At 46.2% G+C, this 24,566-nt stretch overlaps 2 protein-coding genes across 6 annotated transcripts in view; one reads left to right on the top strand and one right to left on the bottom strand.

Annotated features, from left to right (window-relative positions):
- osbpl6 (oxysterol binding protein-like 6) overlaps positions 1 to 19,720 on the top strand; it is a 25,890-nt gene extending 6,170 nt beyond the window's left edge. For 2 of the 4 annotated variants that reach the window (XM_037489100.2, XM_062565106.1), the window contains exons 3-23: positions 4,892 to 5,014; positions 5,183 to 5,236; positions 5,895 to 6,008; positions 6,118 to 6,288; positions 8,005 to 8,140; positions 8,270 to 8,373; positions 8,716 to 8,808; positions 9,795 to 9,963; positions 10,338 to 10,468; positions 11,920 to 12,024; positions 12,382 to 12,513; positions 13,573 to 13,660; positions 14,593 to 14,846; positions 14,968 to 15,105; positions 15,735 to 15,798; positions 15,913 to 15,991; positions 16,088 to 16,232; positions 16,343 to 16,487; positions 16,567 to 16,693; positions 16,839 to 16,961; positions 17,055 to 19,720. In XM_037489100.2, coding sequence (XP_037344997.2) covers positions 4,892 to 5,014; positions 5,183 to 5,236; positions 5,895 to 6,008; positions 6,118 to 6,288; positions 8,005 to 8,140; positions 8,270 to 8,373; positions 8,716 to 8,808; positions 9,795 to 9,963; positions 10,338 to 10,468; positions 11,920 to 12,024; positions 12,382 to 12,513; positions 13,573 to 13,660; positions 14,593 to 14,846; positions 14,968 to 15,105; positions 15,735 to 15,798; positions 15,913 to 15,991; positions 16,088 to 16,232; positions 16,343 to 16,487; positions 16,567 to 16,693; positions 16,839 to 16,961; positions 17,055 to 17,166 — 2,607 coding nt within the window. In that variant the 3' untranslated portion in view covers positions 17,167 to 19,720. The remainder of the gene's footprint in view (positions 1 to 4,891; positions 5,015 to 5,182; positions 5,237 to 5,894; positions 6,009 to 6,117; positions 6,289 to 8,004; positions 8,141 to 8,269; positions 8,374 to 8,715; positions 8,809 to 9,794; positions 9,964 to 10,337; positions 10,469 to 11,919; positions 12,025 to 12,381; positions 12,514 to 13,572; positions 13,661 to 14,592; positions 14,847 to 14,967; positions 15,106 to 15,734; positions 15,799 to 15,912; positions 15,992 to 16,087; positions 16,233 to 16,342; positions 16,488 to 16,566; positions 16,694 to 16,838; positions 16,962 to 17,054) is intronic. The other 2 variants (XM_037489101.2, XM_037489103.2) reach the window with 2 other exon arrangements.
- On the bottom strand, positions 15,118 to 24,566 carry prkra (protein kinase, interferon-inducible double stranded RNA dependent activator). 2 transcript variants are annotated; one of them, XM_037489107.2, is made up of 8 exons: positions 24,327 to 24,566; positions 23,595 to 23,770; positions 23,028 to 23,109; positions 22,760 to 22,838; positions 22,435 to 22,552; positions 22,233 to 22,327; positions 21,947 to 22,109; positions 15,118 to 15,836 (listed from the first exon to the last, which is right to left on the bottom strand). In XM_037489107.2, the coding sequence occupies exons 1-8, from the start codon at positions 24,365 to 24,367 to the stop codon at positions 15,784 to 15,786; spliced, it is 807 nt and encodes a 268-aa protein (XP_037345004.2). In that variant the 5' UTR covers positions 24,368 to 24,566; the 3' UTR covers positions 15,118 to 15,783. The 2 variants fall into 2 exon arrangements, with proteins under 2 accessions (XP_037345004.2, XP_037345003.2); XM_037489106.2 differs by lacking the exon at positions 15,118 to 15,836 and adding an exon at positions 20,840 to 21,168.

The raw sequence follows: 24,566 nt of genomic DNA, 5'->3' as shown, positions 1-24,566 counted from the left end.
ACCTAGTTGTCATTTTGTTATGAACTAGTCACCATTGTGTTTTATGACCTAGTCGTCATTGTGTTATTACCTAGTCGTCATTGTGCTATGACCTAGTTGTCATTTTGTTATGAACTAGTCACCATTGTGTTTTATGACCTAGTCGTCATTGTGTTATTACTTAGTCGTCATTGTGCTATGACCTAGTTGTCATTTTGTTATGAACTAGTCATCATTGTGTTTTATGACCGAGTCGTCATTGTGTTATTACCTAGTCGTCATTGTGCTATGACCTAGTTGTCATTTTGTTATGAACTAATCACCATTGTGTTTTATGACCTAGTCGTTTGAAAAACAAAAAATCAGCTGTCTCAAATTCTTTCAGCTGATATTTTATGCGTTTCTTTTTCTTGGTTTGTCCGCTGTAGCTCGACAGAAACGCATCGCGCCCAAGCGTAATGTACAACCATCGGGCTGTGCAGATCAATCACAGCGTGAATGCTCAGACACAACAAAGACATCCTCAATGCAATCATTAGAAAGGCTCCTTTAATTCATGCCATTATATTGTGGACTCCAAGCAGAGCAAAAATGGAGGAATACTAGCAAACGGTAGAGGAAATGCAAATGCAATATTTTCAGTTCAGTTTTTTTCCCCATAACAACACAATCCCATCAGGCGACAGTGGGCGCACCAATAGCACTCCAGTCGTCCAACAGGATTAATGATGGGATGTGAAGTCCCACACTAAACAACGACCCATTAGGAAGAAATTCGGATGAAATATGGTTTGAATGGCCTGTCTCTGGTTCTCGCCCACACAGTCCTGTCATGTCCTCTGATACTGAGTAATGATTAGTTGTTTATTCCCTCTAAAAAGTCAATTCGGAAAAAGACTTGTAGGCCATCAACTCCTCAAGACCATATCGACCGATCACATGACCGATTGACTGAGTGGCCGCAATTCCAAATGTACAAAGTGAAAACCCTAAAGGGGCGTGATAAACAATGAGATCCACTCTTATCTCACTGTTCACAGGACAAGTGCTTAGAGTTAACCCACTGCCCCCCCTCCCCCCACTGCCCCCCCCCCCCCCCCCCTCCCCGGGCCGCCTTACCTCGCTGAGCTGCTGTGTCACGGAGGCCGCGCGGAAACCAGACCCCGAAACGGAAGCGCCGACATCTCAGCTTGTCCATCGGGACGAGACGATGAATATTTCAGGAGCGGCGGGCGGAGGCTCGGTGCAGCCCGATCTCTGGCCTTCTGAGAAGAACGTTTTCTCCCGTTAAGGGTCACCTACCAGCACCTCTTTTTCATCTCTTTCAACTTGAGTTCAGGTGCTAAGAGGCTGCCGCTAAGATGCAATAAAGTATTTTTCATCATGGAGATTCCCTTGAATTTCGCACGCCGTCTCGATCAGGACCTCGAGATAGCCGGCGGCGTAGTGAACAGAATCGCCGGCGTGTTTTGAAGCTTCTCGTCAATGGTTGCAACTGTTCTGTGTTACGATCCAGCGGCGCTGGCTGATGCAGCAAAGCACGTGTGGGCGATCCAGACACTTGATCTAAGCGAGTGCAGAGGCAGCTACATGGGTGGAGAAATAGTCGGACTCCAAATTCCCCTTTTGATTCAGCCGCCTCGGCTCCCACAACCGTTATGAACATGCACGAGGAAAGACGTGGCCATGTTTGCAAAGGTCAAGTACACAGAAGGGTCTCCATCCCCCGTGTTGACATGGCTTAATGACTGTGGGGTAACGTGGCGCTGTAGACCGATCCCTCGGCCGTGTTGGTTAGCAGCGGAGGTTTTGAACCCTCCGTCTCGATGAAAGGTTCAAGAAAACGGTTCCTCCTGCCTTTGCAACCACAAAGGAAAACTACTGGTAGATTTTTTTTTTTTCATCGCTCCCAAAATCACCTTTCAGTCGCTGTGCTGGAGCGTTCACTCTTCTGGCCCGACTGAGGGAATCATGTGACCGCTGATGAATGGACTGAACCATCCCCACAGTCTACAAACAAAGATAATTCACTGAGTTGCGAAGACGTCGACGGCATTTCCGATTGTCTCTGAACCTGACGCCATGTTCCCCCTGCGTGTTCTTTGTGGTTTAACCTAAAAAAGAAAATTGGGGACTCCGGGAAAGCCTCAAATGAGATCCAGGCCCCATTTCACAATCAATATATGTCACTTTCCCCTCTGCTGATGACCACTTTACACTCTGGAGACCCTCATGAGAGCAATTAGCGGCCCCACCTGCAGTAAGACTCACACACAGATGTGCATTCCTTCCTTTGGTCTATAGCCGTGTTATCGTGTTGTCTAATGTGCTGGGTTTGCATGTCTGCTAATAGACTTCATCAACACACAACAGGACAACTCAAACACAGAGGAAAGGGTAGAGAACAGAAATAGACTGGCACACCTCCTTTTTATATGAAGAGATTGTGGTTTGTTGTCTGATTTATAGAAATGATTCCACAAATAGAGCCAGACTCACAATATATATATATATATATATATATATATATATATATATATATATATAATAATAGTAATATATACTCAAGTACAACAAAAGACCACATGCTTTAATCTGTAATTTCAATTATTTAGTGTTTGTTGTTTTGTAGAGAACACACAAGCACAGAAGTATCTGGATAGTTGCAATACAGCCTTTTGATTTAAAACATAAAAGTGAAAAGTCTTAAAGAGTTGAGATTAAATACTGAATCATTAAAAGAACGTGCCACCCCTCTCTCACCCCCCCTTTACATGCTTTACATCCTTCACCCGACGTACACATCATTCACGCCCCATTTATAACCTTGATTTGAATCAGCTAATCTCGTTTCAATGATGTGTAAAAAGGACAAAAGGACACATATGATACATGCCCTGCTTACTGTTAGTTGTTACTTTAAAAAAAGCTGGCCTTTTATTTTTTCTATTTGAGGTAACCAATGATTATGTTAGACTCCCATGGAAGATTGAACCGATTTAGTCTGTTTTCACTTTCATGACTCTTGTTAGTACATCCTTAACTTCTATTGCTCTTGACTACGACAACGATGAAGTAGGAAATAAATGGTAGTAAACTAAAACAATTGGACATTCATTTGATTGCGATTTGATTGTGCGGCGCTTAGAAAAAGACCTTAACTGTACAGTTAAAGTCATTAAAACCTCTGCTCTACTATAGCGTCTCTCTGGACACCAGAGGGCTCACACAGGATTGATTAAGTTCGCAATTGGGATCATAAAAATAATTTCCGGCATCTAATGAAATCACGTTGCTTTACAGAGGGCGAAAAGTAACCGGAGCAAACCTTTCAAAACGTCGTCGCGGTGAAGCAGACTGCTTCTCTCCCCAGATCTTTTAGCGCTGGGTTTTTAGAGCTCTCAATTATTCTGCAGACGACAGGAAATCCTTTTTTCTTAATTCACTTCTGTGTTTAGGGTCAAACGACAAAAGCGAATCCTCTGGCCGTGGCCGTCGTTTCCATTCGGGAACCGGCAGTTTGCATGGACTCTGGCCCGGGCTGATTCCTGATCCTTCGTGGCTCGGATCACAAAAAACGATTCACAGGAAAGCGCGTTCCATTGCGATATTTGCAGTACAAAGCCATTCTTTATTTTACTACCGTATTGATTTATCAACCCAGGCCCAGTTGGGAGTCTGTGTTCTTCCCCCTTCTCTCCTCTGGGCCCTCACTTTCATCAAGCCTGTTATGGTCAGAATACAGTAGCGCTAATGTCTCATTTCGTACAGTTGAGTTAATCAACCAATAGTGACGTGATGGCTTTGCGGCGCCGCAATGAGATGTACGTTTTGCTGATGAAGTTGGGCTGCTCCACTTCCTCCATCGCAGCCGCACAGAAGGGGGAGGGGCTGCCGATCAGAGGAGAAAACCGACATGTCGACAAACCTCTCTGCCCCCCCCCCCCCCCCCCCACCCTCCCCCCAGTCTAAACAAGCTGTAGTCTCCTCTTTTTGTTGTTTTGGTGTTGTAACGAACACCCGACAAGCTGTCCGCGAGGTCGCAGCATCACACCAAGCAGCGAAGAGACCCAAGGCCATTATTTGGTTTCTCCGGAGATGCTTTTGCACGTTAAGTTGTGGTTTTCAAGTGTGAAATGATTTTTTTTGTTATTACTTATTTCACAAACATTACATTAAGATGGATTCCCTTTGAACCAGATAATCGGCCCATCTGCTCGTCTGTGTTCTTGTTGTGGTTTGACCATTTCTCCAATGGTGCACACAAGTGACACACTCTGCTCACTTCAACCAGTCACCGTAGTAGCACAGTAACGGTATACTATACTGTAGTTTCAGGATATTTGAGTGCTTATTAATGCAAGGTATTTGATGAAAGTTATAACTTTCATAAAATGTTCATATCAGTACAGCCGGGAGAAGATGTAGTTGACTCACACACACAAAAAAAAACAAATAAGCGCTGATTTCGGCTAGCCACTATATCACAGAGAACGCTTCCAACCAATTACCTAACGCCTCGATGCCGTTGGTGCCACCCTGCTGACATGGAGGTAGATGCCGACATGAACAGGAAAATGACTCGTGTGGGATGTTTAACCCGTCCCTGCCTGACTCTGGCATCCCTCCGCTCCTCCCGTGTCCCTTTGATTTACAGACCCACTCCTCGCTGGAAGAGCAAAGTCAGGAGAAAGCTAATGGAGTGGAAATGCTGAGAGAGCAAGAGAAATTTGAATGGGGCAGTTTTTCTTTAACTGTGTATCGGGGGGGGGGGGGGGGGGGGGGTGTTAAGTGTATTCTCGTGTTTTTCAGATTTTGGGGCTTGAGCATCGTCTAGTTTTGACGTGAAATTGTACCCACTGTTTTCTTCTTACTCCGGATTAGTTCTGACCCCACTTCCCTTTGTGTCCAGGAGGCAGACAGCTGGGAAATCATCGAGGGGCTGAAAATCGGCCAAAGCAACGTGCAGAGGCCCGACAAACACGAGGGTTTTATGTTGAAGAAGCGGAAGTGGCCCCTGAAAGGTTGGCACAAGGTAAGACCTTTTTGAAGCCCCCCCCCCGCCGACAGCCCCAGTTTAGCCGCTGTTTTCTCAAAACACAGCGGTGAAAGTGTTATTATATTGTGTGATTTAAGTATCCAACGTCAGCCCTTCCTGTGTTTCAACCGACACGTTATTTTTTGTTGCTTCTGTTCTCTGCAGCGTTTTTTTGTCCTGGACAATGGTATCCTGAAGTACTCCAAGTCCCCCATTGATGTAAGTAACCCTGACTTTAAGCCAGCGGCAGACACAAAGGCAGCCTGGCCTGACATCAGCTTCAGCAATGACTCAGCAGAAACATCTGCAGCACGGGCCGTAATGTTCAATGTGTTTCAGCAGCACGCCTTGTCACTTTGCGGGAAAGCTCCCAATTTTAGGGAAAAAGTGGAAGAGGAACACATGACTGTTAAGAGACCGATGAATCACGCACAAGTTGAGCTTCTCAGACCTTCATAAATAAAGATTCATTATAGGCGCCTGTGTTGTTTGCAGGGCTGCAGCTAATTGTAATTTACACGCAATTTACTGATTATTTTCTTCAAAATTGTTAATGAATCATTGGTTCTATCAAACTTAATAAAAGATAACCCCAAATTCAAAAGAATCCTGAACTGACAATAGTATGAATTTATATCATTGCCATCATCACATGTTGGACATATATTAATTACCAAATTTTAAAATAACCACATCCAATAGTCGTTTGCTGCTATATATTTTTTTTCTTCCCGAATGTCACGTACTGCTCCTTTACAGTGAACATGCGGTGTTGCGGTTTCTTTGCCGTGACAGGGAGGTTGTTGTAAAGTGTAACCACACGCGAACATGACTGGGCCTCGAGTAAACTGTGCTTTGTGTTGATCACACACCGTAGATCCAAAAGGGCAAACTGCACGGCAGCATCGACGTCGGCCTCTCCGTCATGTCCATCAAGAAGAGAGCGCGTCGCATCGACCTGGACACCGAGGAGCATATCTATCACCTGAAGGTAACGCCGATGGGAGGAGTCAATACGGCCATCTCAACGGCGGCAAACATGCCCGAGCGGAGAGCACCGGGGGGGTTCAAAGCAGTCTTTGCCCCTTTTTTTTTTTTAGGTCAAATCTCAAGACATCTTCGACGCCTGGGTGTCCAAGTTGCGTCACCACCGGCTTTACCGGCAGAACGAGATCGTGCGATCTCCCCGGGAGGCCACCATGCGGACGTTTCCTCCCCCGGCCGCCAAGGAGTCCCCGAAACCTGCTCCCAGCGCGGCCCGTGAAGCCAAGGTGAGCCCTCCGTCTTTAAACCCCCATGGAGGGGGGGGGGGTGTAACTGCAGGCTCCCAGAGCCCAACGGGACGTCTACAAATGTTCTTGTCTGATCAGGCCAAAGATATTCCATTTGCAATTATATTCGACTGAGGGAAGCAGAGAGCCCCACGTGGTCGATGCTTGGGCCAGACCTGGTGTCTTCACCAGCTGACAACTAAAACATAGTGTTACAAATGGGATGTTGACGTGGAGCTCGGCCGGAACGAATTTCTACTGCTCCTCTGAACTAAGCTGTAAATCTCTCCCTCTCTGCTCTCATTACTTATTCAAGCAGGGTACTTTATGGGGGAAGCGGAGATCTGCTAGTTTTTTGGGGATCTGGCATGCTGTACCGAAATGTTATCCAGGAAGCAAAACTCGGTGTTCCACGTCCACAGTGACGACGGAACGCTCGACTGGTCCTCTGGTGGGATCACCCACCTCCTGCCTTCACAAATACTTTAAATTCCCGGTGTTCATGTAATCGATGGATTTAATGTTTTCAACAATTAAAATGTATCCGTGGCCGTATTTTACAAAATGCTGTAGCAAAAAATACATAATTTACAAAAAATCTTAACACATCATTGCTGCCATGATCAATCTGGCTATTTGACGGCTGTGACTGACACTTGCCGGATGCACTAACACTGATTGGACAGGTCACCGGGGCCCGATCATTAAGAGGATGAAAACGGTGGTTTGGCCACACCCACTCTAGTTGTCTCTCTTTGGCGGTTCTGAGGATGCAGGTTCTCCTGAGCGTGAGCCTCTCTCACTCAGGCCATTAGAGGTGATCAGCAGGATCTGGATTCAGAACAGCTGGCTGCAGCCTGATGAGTTCCCCCAGAAGAGCAGCTTAGGCACACGTCTCTAATCCCGGAGTCAGAATGAGCCGCAACATCAAAGGGCTATGGAGGGAGGGCCATCGCATGTCTGTTTGCACCCACTGGTGTTAATACGATGACCGCAAGCTATCACGCACACGGTGTTTTAATCTAAAGCTGCACAGCAACAAGTACTGTGTACAGTAATCAGGCCTCCTAGCTAGAGGGGATGACCCCTGGGGAAAGATCTTGGCCCACCTTTGGCCTCTTATGCAAATATTCCATCATATAAAATGTTCCTAATTAGGACATTGTTTGGTGTAAAAACAGTGTGGTTTTTCCCATTTGTCAACTATTGAAATATTGAATTGAAGATATTGATTTGGTGAAACGGATTACGTTGGACATCACTGATTTAGCAGTATTTCTAATATATCTGACCTGGTACATGGTCATAACCTTCCGTAATTATTCTCAACCGTGTTTGCGCCGCAATGAGTTTCAAGGCTCAAACGCTGCACACTGCTTCTGCTGAGAAAGAAGGTTCAAATTCAAAGACTTTTTGTGTTGGTTCAAGAAAAAAAAATGATTGGAGCTTCTCAAATGTGGCGATTCATTCAAAACTGAGCAAATCAAGGAATTCAAAAACCTCAATTCGAGGAGTTGCGAGTTTCTGCCATATTTGACACCAGGTAAAGGCCTCGCTCTCCATAATCCAGAATGTTCCCTCTCTCAGAATGTTCGCACCACTTGAACTGTGAAAATGTGTTCGAAACCAGCTGAACCATTGAACCCGCGTCGACCACAGACCAGTACGTTAGCAACAACGCCATCTCACCTGTGTGTCCGTTCTGACCCTCGGCAGGCCGCGCCCAGCACGTTGCCGTGGCAGCCGGCGGCGCCCAGCAGCAGCAGCAGCCTGCCCGCCTCCTACAGCAACGGCCAGAGCAAGGTGGTTGCCTGGCTGCAGGAATCGGAGGAGATGGACAAGTGCGCAGAGGGTGAGTTGACAGTTTTTTCTCCCTCACGCCTGGGAAAGAAAGTTGCTGTGAGTCCTTTGAACCCGGAGAGAGAAGGAGTGACGCTCATCTCGTGAAACATCACCCGTGTGCGTGAATTATTGTTTTCAGAGCTCGCTCGATGTCAGTCCAATCTGACTGAGCTGAGCCGGCTATTGCAGAGTTTGGAGATTCTACAAAGGACACAGTCAGCGCCCAACTTTACAGATATGCAGGTAAATGGAGATAAGCAGAAACACACACACGCACACACACAGACACACACACACACACGGGAAAACCAGGGAAGTTACCTTGACGACCTGTCTAAACGGACAGGATTACGCTCACACAATATCTGCCTGCTTCTCCAACTAATCTGTATTCAAATATCTTTGTATTTTAAGTTTGGGCTGAAATGCGTTTTTCTTTTAATTTGCCCAAATAATTTTTGTTTGCGACTCATTTGTGGAAACGTGGTCTTGCTTTTCCATTTCACTGCAATGCTTTTGCTTTATCTGTAATGTGTTTGTTCTAACCACCTTTTTTTATTATTTTGATCCACGTGTGTCACAAAGACCAATTGTGTAGAAATGTCAAAGAAAGAAAAGCGGTTGAACAGAAGATGGAGAACAAAAAGTGTCGGCAAAGATGCAAAATTCCAGCTTCAGGTACCTAAGACACACGAACACACAGCACTTAGTAAAAGTCTCCTTGTTATCGTCATCATTTAATTATGACGCAATACATTATTTATACGTTTCTACTATATACAATAACGTGTAGTGTAGTAGAATCTGTGTTTGAATAAACACAGTGGATGGATCCTTAGTCACTCCCTCCAGAGTGTCCAGTGAGCCACTCAACAAAATGAAGAAATACTTCATTTAATCAATGTTGACTGGTGGGCCGCTCACAATAAACCACGACATATATATATATATATATATTTTTGTAAGAAAGACATATTGTGAGTTTTCATCCAAATGCTCTGAGTGAATAGAAGTTCCCCTGATAAGCAACGACGTAGCGCATATGTCTCAAGCTTTTATTGTTAAAGGTAAGAACGGAAGGAGCGAAGGGGTACACACCGCCGTTTTCAATGTGGGGGCAATAAGTACAAATTGATAAAACAATACAAAATATTTTTACAAACCTTTCGCGTTGTAAACTGCTGCTCGGCATCCATTTTTGCCTTAATACAATGCACGAGTCTTACCTTTTTTGCCTAACATATTTGCTTTCATACTCGTTGCTTTTCTTCTTTAACCAACCCCCAATTTTGAAGCCACTTTTCTTTCATGAATATATTTGCAATGACAGAATCTAAAATCTGCTCAATATACTCGGTCGATTCATTTGAGTGAATATCATATTTATATCATCACTCGGGGCAGAAGAATGAGAATGCAGTTAATTTGTTTTGGTATTATCTCTTAAAATGGTTTCCATGAGAGTTACGAGAACAGCATCTCACTGCTTCCCAGTGTGACATGTGACGTGTCAAACACTCAGACGGGATGACCATGACGCCGTGTTGGACCACGGCTCTTGTTCCCTACTGTGTTTTTTTTTTTTTTTTTTTCACACACAATGCACCTTGTGGTTTCCCTCAGCCGAGTGACGGTGGTCCTCTGTGCTGGTCGTGTCTCTCCAGGTCCCCCTGTCTGCTAGCATGTCCCCCGTCCGTCTCCACTCATCCAACCCCAACCTGTGCGCCGAGCTGGCAGACTTTCAACCCCCCGCCTCCCGGCTGACTGACAGCGCCGAGTGTGCCAGTGACTACATCAAACTCCAGGAGGAGTTCTGCACAATTGCACAGAAAGGTAAGCAGCATGAATGGCTGGGAGGGCGAATTCCAGTAGTTTACTTATTTTATTCCCTCAATAAACTGGGATTTTGTATTATAATTTCACCCGAAAGCTTAGAAAAAAGCTTAAAGGTGAGTTTTGTTGAACTAACTCAATGAAACACTGCTCATATTTAAATCTAACAATGCTTATAACATGTTTATCTGTTGAGCACCTGTATTTTTAGAGTTCAAGTCTCTTTTCGTTAAAGCTCCTTTGAGAATCTTTAATCCCTCACTGGATCGAAGTGGAACTGAAACATCAGAAGCATGCGTGTGTTGTTTCTTCGTTTTGAGGGGGATTCTTTTGTGTGGTATTGATTGATTGCTTTTCGTCCCGTCTCTGCGCAGTCCACTCCCTGCTGAAGTCGTCCTTCAACACAGTAGCCATAGAGAAGGAAAAGATCAAACAGATTCTGTCTGACCAGGAGCAGTCGGACCAATCGGCCCAGATCAACTCCCTCCGGAAGTCTCTGTCGCAGGTAATGAGGCCGATTTCACCCCCCCCCCCCCCCCCGCGCGATGCGCATCTCTCTCTCTCTGTCTGCGATCGCTCCGGGTCGCTCCGTCAGAGCCGTTTGTCCGACACGTTTGGGCTTCTCCGCGCGGGTAAGGCCTTCACCTTCGATCGGGGGGGGGGGGGGGGGGGGGGAACCGACTGTAAATGATCGCAGCCGCCACGCGTCCTTCCGCGCGTTCTCGGGGACGATCCCTCTCTGCAGCTGCCATGCTGTCGAGGTGGCGGGACGCGTTTGTCCCAGGCTGTCGGCGTAGTTTTAATTCGCGTGGAGGCGAGAGAGAGAGAGAGCGCGCAGGCGAGTGGACGACGAAAGTTCAATCGTCTTCTTCACACTAATGGAGAGAGAAAAATGTGCCGCGTGGTTCATTAGCTCCGTTTCCTTTGGGCTGTCTCTCTACCCCGGGGATTTAATTGGATTGTTTCTCTGCTAACAGTCGACATCAGTTCTGTGAAATGTTTCTTCAGCTCTAGCTCCACTTTGTGCCTAATTGTTTATTGGTGTGACGATGCTGTGGGTCAGGTTTCCTTTGTGCCAAAGCTCTGTGGGAAGTTGATCAGGAATCATGGGCGTTGCATAACAACTGCCGATTTGGTGAATCGGGAACATTTATTGCCAAAATAGGCTATAGACATACAAGGAATTTGACATAAAATCGGACAGTGAGACAATGGACAACAAATCAACTTTTTAAATGTTTAATTTCACGTGTACACATTTACTCACGTGTACACATTAAAGTGGCTATAGTCAATATGTTTATAGTTCAAATCCTATGGCTCCTTGCATGTGAAGAGGGGGTTTGTAGTGATGGACCCGGAGAGAAGTATCGCCTCATCGTGTTCCCCCTCTGCTCCGCTGCGTTTGGTGTAGGAATAAGAAGATATTTCTCCATGTTTACTCTATGTTTAGAGAGTTATTTTTTCATTATTTTCATATGAAAAGCTGGCTGTGAAGAAACTTCCTAAAGACGAAAGAAAACCTGTCCCCGTTCTGTGTAACGATGTGCTTCAAAGTTTGACTTCAGTAGTCAGGAACTAAGTGGTATCCTTGTCATGGCACCAAGAAAACACTCTCCGTGAAATCACAAAGAGGACACTTCATGCTAACTTGGCCAACTCGACCTCTTGAGGCGTCGCATTAGGTCGGGAAGTAGCCCCGGATCGCTGCGCCTTTTGCCCGCCATCTTTTACAGAGAAGTTGCTGTAGCAAGGGATCGCTTCGCTGCCAGTACGAAGAGCAGCAATGTGGGAAAAGACGATCCGAACCATTTTTTTTTTAATACAATTTGATTTTTTTTAATTTTTTTTTAATCGTAAGCCATTGGGTGCATCCGACACTAGATCTTCCCTCCCCAACAGTATCAGAACAGACAACAAACCACACTTTTATAATTTACTCTTATTATTATTCAGGCCCTGACCCAAAATGCGGAACTTCGAACTCGACTCAACCGCATCCACTCTGAATCTGTCCTGACCGAACAAGTTGTCAGCGTGAATGTCATCTCCACGCCTGAGGTAGGTCCCTGAGGTCGCTCTGTCACTGAGGCAGCAAATGTCTGACTCTTACACTGTGAAAACGATGAGGCTGACCGGCATTCATCGGTCGCGTTGTTGATTCTCGTGCGTAAAGGTGGACGTTCCACCGGTAAAGCTGTCAGGATCATTATTCTACGCAGAGCATAACTGACTAATTATAAAAACGGATGGGAGCTCGCCCTCTGGCAAGGATACACAGACTGCAAAATGACCCGTGTGTTGTCTTCTCATGGTGCTCGTGTGGGTTTTTTTTCGGTTCTTAAACGCATCGTCATAGCAGCGCAAAGTGAGCATCTTGTGTGTTTGCTTGTGTTTTTTTTTCTTTTCCTCCTGCAGGCTGGAGAACAGATGGGGATCCCTCTGACTCAGCATGCCTCTAATGAGAGCCGACTGTCCATGTCGGAGTCCGTCTCCGAGTTCTTTGATGCCCAGGAAGTGCTTCTGTCAGCCAGCTCATCAGAGAATGAGGTATGAGAGAGTGTTTGAGAAAGAACGGCGCTTTTGGACCGCAAGGGGTTGTAAGGGAGGGAGGGAAGGAAGGAAGGAAGGGGGTGGATGTAGCACCGCTGCCAGGAAGCCAGATAAAACGTCACTGCCATGGCTTTATGGAGCCGCAGTTAGTCAGCATTTACTGAGGGCAGCAGGAGAAGCTGAGATAAAGGAAGCTCTCATAAAAGGTTGGCACACAGGAGGACTTCTTTTCAATCCGCCCCAATGCTGCATCCCTCCGCTGTGCCCCAGAATCGGAACAGAAGTCTGTTCCTCTTGACTTGTATCTTCTTTCTTTGTTAGAAAATGCCGTTTGAAGCGTCTCTTCACGCTGTCCTCTCTGCTTCCCACCTTTTGAAAAGTCCTGCAAACGACCTGCTCCAAAATATAAGTGGTCTCTGAAGAGCCATTAAGCATTGTAGCTCCACGGGCATGCATTGAGCGCATGCATTGAGCGCTGTTGAGGGATCGCTCCCCAGGGAAAATCCATCACGCCCCCTCCTCATCATCATCGAGGTCCAACAGCGGGGCCCTTCACACCCGTGTTACACCCGTCAAACCGCCACCAGCAGCCGACTGTCGGATGGTAAACAGTCTTTACTCGTGAGGCACATTTATATTCCCCCGACCAATCGAAGCGCTCAAAGACAACATGCCGGCCTTCATCCACTCCTACAGCTGCCACCCCCGCTGCCTCCTGCCCACCGGCGTCTTAACACACAATGTGTGGGGGGGTGGGGGTGGGGGTGGGGGCACCCTGGGGGCTCGAACCGCCAATCCCTTTGCTAGAACAGAGCATAATCAGGCCATCACAACGAGTGCACGTATGATATGCTGCGTGCGGCCTCGTTGCGCTGTGGAACCGCCGCAGCACCTCGTCACCGCTGCAGCGGGGCAGATAGCCGCCGACTGCAGCGGTTTGTTAGCCGCCGGCGCGAGCGCAGTTTCGTGTTTTACTCTACTGCACTGACACACTCCGCTCTGTACCTGTCCCTTCCCCCCAACCCCCTACGACCCCCCCCCCCCCTCCCCCCGCAGGGCTCAGACGATGAGTCATACGTCAGCGATGTGAGCGATAACATTTCAGAGGACAACGCCAGTGTGACCGATAACGTCTCCAGACAAAGTAGGTCCAAGCCCGCTCCCTGAGAGGGGGGGGGGGGGGCTGGGGGGAGGAGGGAGGAGGGGGGGTTCCTTCCTACATGCCTGCGCGCGCAGACACATCTGGAAGGATCATTCATCAATGTGGCAGATGCGGTTGACTTTGCAGGGTTGCTCTGTGCCAAGGGCTCCTCTTAGACTTTATGAAAGCTATCTTTGTAACAAGGGGAGGGGGGATCTCGCCCCCCCCCCCCTTACCACGTGCCACACCGCAATATACATCTGAAAGATGGGTAAAGAGATTGTATTTGTGACATTATTTTATTTTATTTTATTCAGAAATGTTAAACCTTCCAAATGTTTCTATGTGAACCTGCAGTCGTTTGAATGCATTTGCTGTCGTGAAACCCTGCAGCAACAAAGTGATGTGTCCCAGTTAGTTGACAGCAAATCCAATCAAGTAACGCCATCTGCAATAAAAACATCAGCAGCCAGACGTCTAACCACAAATTCAAAGTCAACTTCTAAATCTCTTTAAAGCATAGATTCATGGCAGAGCTCAACTTAATTTTAATTGAATTATATATTGATTTATTTAGTCTAATATTCCTTCTTTTGGTTTATTACTTTTTGGTTACAGTCTATCCTATGTCTATACTAAGTCTGCAATTGATTATTTCACAGTCTTCGATTCAAACTTGACCTCTTGTGATGTCATCGCGGGGGAAACGGACCATTCTGACACTTCCTTGTCACCATTTTCTACGTAGAAATAAACCCTCAAAGTTCCCAATTCAGTAATATTCCACGTCAAATGATTTGACGCGTGCGTGCGTGCGTGCGTGCAGCCCCTTGATCGTGTCCTTCAGGAGCGCACAGACTGTCACAGCCAGCGAGGCGCTCTCCTTCCTCACCTTCTTCTCACCCCCCCCCCCCCCCCCCCTCCCCCATCGACAGTGGCCAACGGCGACTTCGCCGGCAGCGCCTTCCGCAACGGGCGGCGGAGCTGCCTGCCGGCGCCGTGCCCCGACACCAGCAACATCAACCTGTGGAACATCTTGAGGAACAACATCGGCAAGGACCTGTCCAAAGTGTCCATGCCCGTGGAGCTCAACGAGCCCCTCAACACCTTGCAGCGCATGTGCGAGGAGCTGGAGTACAGCGAGCTGCTGGACAAGGCCGCCGAGACCGAGGACCCCTTGGAGCGCATGGTGGGACGGAGACTTTTTAATACGTGGGGGTGATGGATTCTCCCCCCCCCCCCCCCCCCTCCTTCCTTCCTCCCTCCCCCCCCCACTTTTGTTTATGTCGCCTGTTTTGACTCCCCGACAGGTTGTCGTCGCCGCTTTCGCCGTCTCCGGCTACTCGTCCACTTACTACAGAGCAGGAAGTAAGCCATTCAACCCGCTCCTCGGAGAGAGCTACGAATGTATCCGGGAAGACAAGGGCTTTTGTTTTTTCTCCGAACAGGTACGTGTTTGTTTGTTCGTTTATGTTTTGAGGAGTGAAATATTTCAAGATGCAAAGTTTATTTTAGACAGAAGCGTCATATTGGATATTGGATGTATCCACCTTGTTCTCATCTGAGATTATAATAATAATCATAATAAGCTCCCCTTCAGTTCATTAGTTGGTTTGGACAGTGGATCATAGCGGTGGTTCCCAGACCTTTTTATTCTTGTGACCAACACAGATTCGGCCAAAGCTTTGTGCAAATGGAACCCCTCGCTGAATAAAAAATGACACAAAATGGTTTATTTAAATATAAATGTTTTATGACTCACTCTGCTCAGACATTTTTTTTTACATTTTTCATTACAAACGATATCATGGCTTCTTTAACATTTGAATCATTCATAACTCTTATTGATTTCTTTCTAATTTAACACGGGATATGACTGCTGACACGTTTTATGTACTATGCTGTGACTTGAATTTTAACATAGTAATTAGGACGTTATTACTTTGGCACAAATGTCCATTTGGACGATGATTGGAACACGGTGCTTCTCACAAAAGAGGACCACTATATTCTCAAGAATTAACATTCTTATGACAATTTCCCCACAAAGCTTAGCCAGTTTGATCTTGTTTCACAGGTGAGCCACCATCCTCCCATCTCCGCCTGCCACTGTGAGTCAAAGAACTTCACCTTCTGGCAAGGTAGGTTACCGGTCTCTTTTGGCCTTTTTCATATCCAGCTGATGAAAAGAAAAGAAATGCCTATAAAAGAGTGGTCTGTAAATCGAATGTTTTTTTTTTGCTGATTTACATCAGATGTGAGATGGAAAAACAAGTTCTGGGGAAAATCCATGGAGGTATTACCAATCGGGACTGTGAATCTCATGATTCCCAGGTATCTTTGATCCGGCACCTTTTTTGAGTTATGTCTAAAACCCAAATACGCAGATTTCATCTCTACAACCAAGGCTGTTGGATTGTTTTTCTCCAGGTTTGGAGACCAATACGAATGGAACAAAGTCACCACCTGTGTGCACAACATCCTCAGTGGACAGCGGTGGATCGAACACTACGGGGAGATCACCATCAGAAACACAAAGAGCAGCGCCTGCCTCTGCAAACTTACATTCGTCAAGGTAAAGCCCCCCCCCCCCCCCCCCCCCCTCGGCCTTTAGGGTCCGGATGGGATCGGGATGCACTGCGACGTGCTGATGAGCAGCTGCCCACGCGAGGTTCTTTCTTTCAGGGGAATTACTGGAGCTCCAACGTGAACGAGGTGCAGGGATTCGTGATGGATCAGGAAGGCAAAGTGGTCCACAGGCTTTTTGGGAAATGGCACGAGGGTCTTTACTGTGGGGTCCCACCCTCTGCCAAATGCATCTGGAGGCCTGGTAGGCACCGGCTCACTAGACTTGGCCCCTGGAGCTTTGGTTCCTTGTTGTTTCACGTTCTTTCCTCTCCTCTTGCCAGGCTCCATGCCCACAGATTACGAGCTGTACTACGGCTTCACCAGGTTCGCCATTGAATTGAACGAGCTTTGCCCCGAGTTGAAGGACGTTCTGCCCCGAACAGACGCCCGATTCAGGCCTGATCAAAGGTAACAGCGTCACACCCCCCCTTCCCCCCCGAATGCCAACTATAACGCCTCTGGTTTCAGACTGAGAGGTTTTGCTCAGCAAAATAAGTGAATGTCTTGAGTTTCACTGAGCAGTTCTCTGAAAAGTCCCGTTTGGGCCCCGCAGGCATCTGGAGGAGGGGAACTTGGAGATGGCGTCCTCGGAGAAGCAGCGCATCGAGGACCTGCAGAGAGTCCGCAGAAAGTGCAACGATGAGAACAACGTCAAACTGGAACCCCGCTTCTTCAAGTAAGCACGTCGCCGGGGGGGGGGGGCTACACGCTTTTACGTTGTCCCCACCGCTCTTGGCTGCAACTGTCCCTCCTCCGTCCCTTCCCGCAGGAAAGTGGTCGACGGCAACCACAGGGAGAGGTGGGTCTCCAACAACACGTACTGGGAGCTTCGCAAAAACCCCGGCTTCATCAATATGGAACCCACTATGAACCTGTGGTAGCACGCCGACGCGCCCGCGTCCATCGTACCTTCATCGTCGCCTACGCACAAAAAGGTCCGAGCGCGAGGCCCGAGGGGGGCTCGGCCTGATCGGGGTCCCGTGGCTCCGCCTCATCCGTCCATGGAAACATCACGTAGGGTCACCTCCATTGTGATCGTGGGAAGTCGGGTCGCCAGGGCAACAATCACATCCCTCCCGTGTAGATCTTTCCTCAGCTCCTTTTTGACTCCTGAGTATGTCCTTGCCTTAAAAAGACACCCCGTGCAAGTCACATGATTTAACGCTTTTTACGTTGAAGCCGTTCGATTTGAGCCACGGTTTGGGTTAGACTAGTCCACGAAGAAGACCTTTCGATTACCTACGGTACCTATTTGCATGTTTAAAGAGCAGCTTTCACTGGCATATTTAGTATATCATCAATCATTATAGAAAATAAGGTATTTTTATAAAATATCTTGGACTCAGAATTGAAATGGCGTTATGTGAATTGGCAGATTTTTATTTATTTATGTTTTTTTAATACTGTTGAATTTGTGTGATGGCAGTACTCTCTCTCGGGAACCAACTCATTCAAAATGAATCTCTACTGCAGCAGAGTCAGTGTGGCGCCCACAGATGGAATTTTTAATTAATATTTTCAAACAGCGTCTCGAAGCAGATCGTGTTTGTTGAGGGAGAAGAAGCTATTAAGATCCTATCGCAGCATTTTGGACATTTCCAAAATGACTTCTTTTTGAAACAGTCGGCACAGATTCTCTGTAAACAGAGGGTCAACCTCACCAGCACACCCCTACTCCAACGTCTAATTTTAAACATTGTTCCGGTGAAACCACATCGTCTGAATCACATGGTTACATAAATACACACGTAACTCCCTCCGTGTGTAGTGGACTCCGGAACATAAAACACTCATTGAAATCAAAGGTCTGGGAGAGGATGCGTGTGGTAGGTCGTTCAGATTGTGAAACCCGGAGAGACAATTGGGGCTTTAAAAAATAGACGTGAGAGTGAAACAGGAGGAAATCAGTCCTCTATTTCCAGGATGAGGCTGAACACTCTTCTACATTTTTTATTTTTATTTATTTATAGTAATAATGGAGCTAATGTAAAATGTCCATCAAGGCGCACTGAAACGTTATTTTTAATCTAAATTCTTGCTATAATGTACAACTCAAAATGTAAAATGAGATGAAACAAAAACCAAGAACTTTTACCAGCAAGCGTTTGGTATTTGTGGTGATTCATCTTCTGCTCTCTAATCAGCCACCGTTTTCTGTTGAATAATAAATGAATCATCTAATTATGTCAGCAAATCCAAAACACATTCATCAGAAAGTAGATATTCCAACGTAAAAACCACCAGAGCCACCTACTGGTCGCGCTGGGAACGTGCTGCATCAGTATTGTAAAAAAAAATAGAATTATTTCTTTAAACGTCTTTGATGTTTGAAGCTAAATAAAGTTCATAAAGTAACAGTTTTTACTGTTCTAGAATCCAAATGTGTGTGATTTCCCCAGAGACGGTACTGCGCCATTCCGGGCTTCCACGCAGCGTCAGTCCGCTATTTAACGTTTGTGTATTTATTGCAAAGCAGATTGGATTAGCGACATGGAATCAACCCCCAAACGGAAGCAGAAAAGAGAAAATATTAGTGTTTTAGAAGGAAAACTACGTGGAGCAAATCCCTCCTGTGTGCACTGTTCAAATGGTTCTGTAGATAACAAACAAGTCCCTTTTCTTTTTTTCTTTTTTCAATGTACTTATCGAGTTCTTTTTGATCCCAGACCATTAACTTAAAGCTAGAACTTTTGTCAGTTTCACTTGCTGTGCCTTAATGCATTTATTAATGCCTCACAACCCCCCCCCCACCCCCCCCCCCCCCCCGCGCGCAGAGAAGGTATGCCATAAACGAACGGCCCACGCCAGCCGCCTCCTCCTGACGACGCGTCGCACTGGAAGTGACTGAACGGCTCGTCTTTGACTGTAAAAAGCTTGCGGATTGGTTCTCACTGTAAATACAGCACATTAAGAAGATGGGGCCACGACTTAAAAAGCCGATTCCTTTCCCCCCCCCCCCCCCCCCCCTCTGACATCAGTGACGTGTTTTTTTTATTATTTATTTTTTTAACAAGACTGAATCCCAGCAGGTGTGTGAAGCGGTGGCGGCGATGCTTTGCGTAGCGTTTGGTATCATAGAGTCTGATTTGAAATGAAAAAAAAAAAAAAAATGAAAAAAATCATGGATACTTCTTCGCGCTTTCTTCATCTACTGTTGCACCTGCATGTCTAGGCAACCTAGCCTGCCAATCAATATTGCAGATGCCTTACCAAAAAAAAGAAAAGAAAAAGAAAATAGGTTTTGTGTTTGTTTAATTGGACTTTTTCTGTTGCTTTGGACTGACGTGTATCCCAAAGCACCGTGTCGGCTCCTTTCGTTCAAATCGTTTTATGATGGGGTACCTTCTAAAGTGCAATTTTAACAAAGTACATATCTTTCCATGAACACTGTACACTGCTGCTACATAGTGCTTGTTCTAATAAAACTGTAAAACTAGTGTGTTTTTTTTAAATCATTAAAAGTCTCCTTCTAAACACATGAGGGCCATGTAGCGGCCACATAAAACACGAATGAATGAAAGAGCACTTATTTTAGATTGATACAAGTTAAGCATCAATGAAATATCGATGAAACAAAAGGATAAATGTGGGCTAAATTGCACAATGTGTCCATGGAAAAGTAGGAAGTGGACTCGCTTTTTCTGAAAAAAATAGATAAAAGGAATTGATTTTGACAGGTTGAGTCATCTGCATGAAATTAATCTGATGCGATTATGCTTAAAATGCCTATTCATTGGAATGTAGACGACACACGCAAACACATTTATACAAAATTGCCCCATTTAAATAACTACATTATTTAGAAAAGTGAGACATATTCCTCATGGACATAAACAAGCTGCTTGGCTCTATAAATACTAGAAAAACAACACCGTTTGTTTGCAAAATAAACCTGTGCTTTCTTATCCGTTAATAAGCCACAGATGAGGTAACGGCCTCTGACGCCTCACAGACGGAAGGTCGGCTCCAGTGGGATCCGACCTCTCAACCAACAGGCAGAAACGGACACTTGTTGACATTTAGTGTTGGGTTTATTTTCTGGATTCACACACGTTGCTGGATGTGTTCACAGATGAATGTAGTCTGTAGGCTTATTAAATATGATCACACGGGTTCTATCCCTTTGCATCTATTTCGAGTTGCAACCCGATACAAGCGGCAGGGGGGTTGCACACTGAACGAGGGAGGGGGCACTAATTCCACCCAACTGTGGATCAAAATGCATTCGACTAACAGGCAGCAAATGTTTAAAATAATCTATTGGCGCAATACAGCTCAATATGATACGGGGGGAGAGGGGGGGGGGGGGGGGGGGGGGCTACTGTCCCAAAATATGTAATTAAGAGAACTTTAACCTAAAAACATCAGCATCCTCACTGGAAATAGGGGGGGGGGGGGGGCAACATTAAAGCAAGGCAAGACTATACAATAAACTTATTATGGACAAATGCAAAGTGGAAGTGCTTCATATTATCCACTGCAACGTGATGGTGCTCCAACAACCTGAAGACCACGTCTCGTCCATACTGGATGGACTAACGTTGGGGGGGGGGGGGGGGGGGGGTGGGGGGGTTGTCTGCTCTCTACAGTCGTCCGATCCCGCTCAGTGTGCGTACAGCTATCACATACACACATACTTTATAAAAATATACCATGACTGTACAGCGTCCACTGGCAGGGGGACGAGCGGCAGGTCCCCTCGGGGACCCGGACCAGGTGGAGGTTTCACTTGGTGGAGGCCATGAGCTTGATGTACTGCAGGGCGCTGTGCGCCGCGTCGTTGTGGGCGTTGCCGCAGGAGATGCCGGTGCCGTGGCACACGGTGACCGGCGAGGTGGACAGCTCCGCCAGGCACTGGTACTGGCCGTTCACCGTCAGCTCGTCTGCAAAAGCACCGCCGCGACAATCGCCACGGATCCATCAACAAACAGCGTGATTTCAGCGGATCGCGCCTCCGCCTGCCCGCCAGTCTACGAATGCATTCAGGAGGCCTCAAACCATGGTTTTAATACTATTTGAGGTCAGAGTGCCCATCAAATCCTAAATATCTCTCTGTAAAGCTATGTTCTGTTTTTAGTGATGCCAGCCTCAGAGATGCAATAAATTGCTGCTAATGCAACACACTATTAAGACATAATTTAGACCAGTGATTCTCAAGTGGGTCTCGGACCCGTTTTTAGTGGGTCGCGGGCCTTTGCATGGGAAAACAAAATTTAGAAGAAAAAAAAAAAAAATCATCCTGTGATTTTATTTTGAAGGGACTTTTTTAATGCAGCGGAGTGTCGTTTTTTTTTGCCGGGTCCATGTTTTCAGCAGCGTGTGCCAGGTTGGGTCAAACCATTCTGATATGGGGGAGACATTGGGTTTTTAGGATAATTAAAAATCATGAATATAAAATTCAGCGTATGAACTTGATTTTAAATAAATTTGAGAAGTTGAGAATGTTCCTCGATTTGGGTCGCGCCTTGTCTTTAAGGGGTGATGGTGGGTCCCGGAGCCAGACCAGTTGAGAACCACTGGTTTAGACTAAATATTAGAAAAAAATATTTTGAATTGTCGACTATGTGCAACACTTCTCTCAAGCTGACCCAGGTGAGCGAAGCCAAGCGCCCTGTATCCTAGCAACCCGGAGCGACACTAAAGTTGTGTGTGATTTCCTACCGATGTCGAAGTACGTGACCTCAAAGCCCTGCTCCTTGGACAGCTCCAGCATCATCTGAATGTAGTCCGTGTTGGGAATGCTCAGCGGGTTTCTCCTCAGCAGACAGATGGTCTCCGCCGTCGAGTTCCTCAGGTTCTCAAACCGGACGCTCGGTTTGGGCGTCTGCAGAACGAATGAAGCGCACCGGTGATCGAGACGCTCAGCTGAAAAAGAGGGCGCGCCGAGAGGCTGCTGCAGCCGCCCGCCTCCGGTGGTCGCCGGAAAAGTGAGATGAATTAAACGTACCCACGTGATGTCAGAACAGCCCGACAGGCTCTGCAGTTTCAGCACCATTTGCTCCGCGGCGGCCTTCTTCGCCGCCTTCTTTGAATTTCCTGCGGCTGTCAGACCAACATCAGGCTACAGATCAGGGACCGGGGCGCACAGCAGCACCAGATGGCCGTCACTTTGAAGGGTTTTACCCGTAATGTCCGAAAAGCAGCCGTACCTTTCTCCGACAGGGACTCCATTCTACAAGTAACAGTGAATTCTCTCTTGTGCGGCGGACCGGCCTCCATTAAAACGCTGTACTCAGGAAGACGCCATCCTCTCTGCAATGCCAACTCCTGCAGGGGAATATCAAGGGGAAGTATCGCCGATTAGGACAACGTGTTTCGCAAAACCGACGATTGTGCGTCAATTAAAAGGACTTATTATCATCCAACAGCGGTTAGTGAACACACACAATGTCTAATACTTTCACCAGGCCGTTCCTGCTTAGGTGATCTGTTCTTTATTCTGAAAATACATGCACACAAACGCCATCGACACACCTGCAGTATCCCCACGGAGTTGGGCTGGTTGTTTGTTTCTGCCACGACGCCGTTAATTTCAGAATTGACGGGAACGCTCCTGTTGGGAATGACATCAGAGCCGTTATCTACCAGGAAAAGTTAAGTTAGAAACGGGCAGCACATGCTGTGATGATTCTTTACCGAAGGCTCAAGAAAACAAATATTCACCTTTGAGAAAATAATTAAGATCTGAAAAAATACATTTAAACTATTAAACGGTTTTAATAGCTGTTTAGGATCTACTCACGCTTTGCCGTAATCTATGTGCAGAATACTCAGGGCGGCTTCTGCTGCCTGGTGTTTAGCAGCTTTTTTACTAGGACCTTGACCTAAAAATAAAAAAAAAATACAGTCACACACACAAAATGACAGATTTAATGTAAGTTGTGATACATTAAAAAGCCACTTGGCCACTAACAGTGACTACAACAAACAAATACCCTGAATGCTAAAGGAAAGGACAAATAGAATAATACAGAGACTAATGTGTCCCCTTTCAAGAGCACACCGTTGTTTGAAAATAGCAAATGTAAAGACTGACTTTTATTGTCACCTTAACAGCTTTGTGCAAATGCTTCTCATCCCCTCCTCTGGACCTGCACTGTTCTATCCTGAGCAGAGACACCTTGGTTCAAAAACAAGGCATACAGAGGACATATTCAAGAGCCCTCTGCAGCAACACACACCGAAAGCAGAAGCGACCAATGACACGCAGCCCCTTCTTTCTAAATCATCCACGTGTGTTTTTTTTTTTTTTTTTTTTCAAGCCCCCATAAAAAGGCTTCATCCAGACGGGCGGAAAAAGTCCTTTTACCTGAGCAGTCAACGTCTCCGATCTTCACGCTGAAGACAAAGTGCGGTTGGTGAGCCTCTCCCTCGGCCTTCTCCATCACGTACACGGGAAGGTTGCCACTTCTGGTGCCATATTCATGCAGGATTTGTATGGGTGTCTTCCTGGGGTTTGTCCTCTGCGATTCGTGTGAGCTCAAGCTGTGTTGAACAACGACGAGGGGATGACATGACAATAAGCACTAAAAGCAAAAACGCCTTCAATCAACCATTCACCTCTAAAACATACTAACGTTGACTGCGAAAGAGTGTAAAAAAAGTGTAAATTCTGAAATAAAACCAATTAAATAGTAGGGAAGGAGGGAGAGGGAAGGACTAAAAAGGTGTGAAATACGAAGGAGATACACAGTGTTTATGGTGAGAACAATAGACAACACAAACACACTGAATACACTGAAGTAGGGTGGGTAGTTTTTGGGGGATCATGTGATGATCGGCGGTGAATGACGTAACGTTACTTTCCTCCTGTCACTCAACAAGTTAAAGCCACATTAGATGTGAAGCTACAGGGAACCTTAGTGGCTCAGCTCGAGGAGGAATGAGACCCATATATATATATATATATATATATATATATATATATATACGATACATTATAGTATATCATTATCATTATGTCAGCTTATTAAGGACTGTCAACGTGTAAGGTGAATGTACAGCACACATGAAACATAACGTTAATAATAAATCAACAAACCTCGTGTCCGCGGGGGCTGCTTGATGTCCTTCTTGAGACATTTTCTGTCCTTTTGCTTGCGGCCTGATTAAATACTATACTGCGTCTTTCCTCAGACAGCACCGGAATCTATTAGTCTCGGCATCTAGTTTTTATATTATGACGTAAATGAAATGGGATAAACATGCTAACAGTTCTTCGTTGTAATCTGCCCGTGGAAAACAGAGAATTTAACATCATATCAACATCCGGGTCACAAAC

The sequence above is a fragment of the Pungitius pungitius genome, chromosome 10 (genome assembly GCF_949316345.1).
Source record: "Pungitius pungitius chromosome 10, fPunPun2.1, whole genome shotgun sequence".
Taxonomy (NCBI): domain Eukaryota; kingdom Metazoa; phylum Chordata; class Actinopteri; order Perciformes; family Gasterosteidae; genus Pungitius; species Pungitius pungitius.
This window is presented reverse-complemented; position numbering and strand designations above follow the sequence as displayed.

Bases quoted from the DNA above. Each gene is read 5' to 3' on its own strand.
- prkra (XM_037489106.2), bottom strand. From the start codon at position 24,367: ATGTCTCAAGAAGGACATCAAGCAGCCCCCGCGGACACGAG. The intron at 23,771-24,326 runs GTTTGTTGATTT...TGTTCAACACAG, and splicing joins GCAGCCCCCGCGGACACGAG to CTTGAGCTCACACGAATCGC. The intron at 22,553-22,759 runs GTGTGTCGATGG...ATTCCCCTGCAG, and splicing joins ACTCCGTGGGGATACTGCAG to GAGTTGGCATTGCAGAGAGG.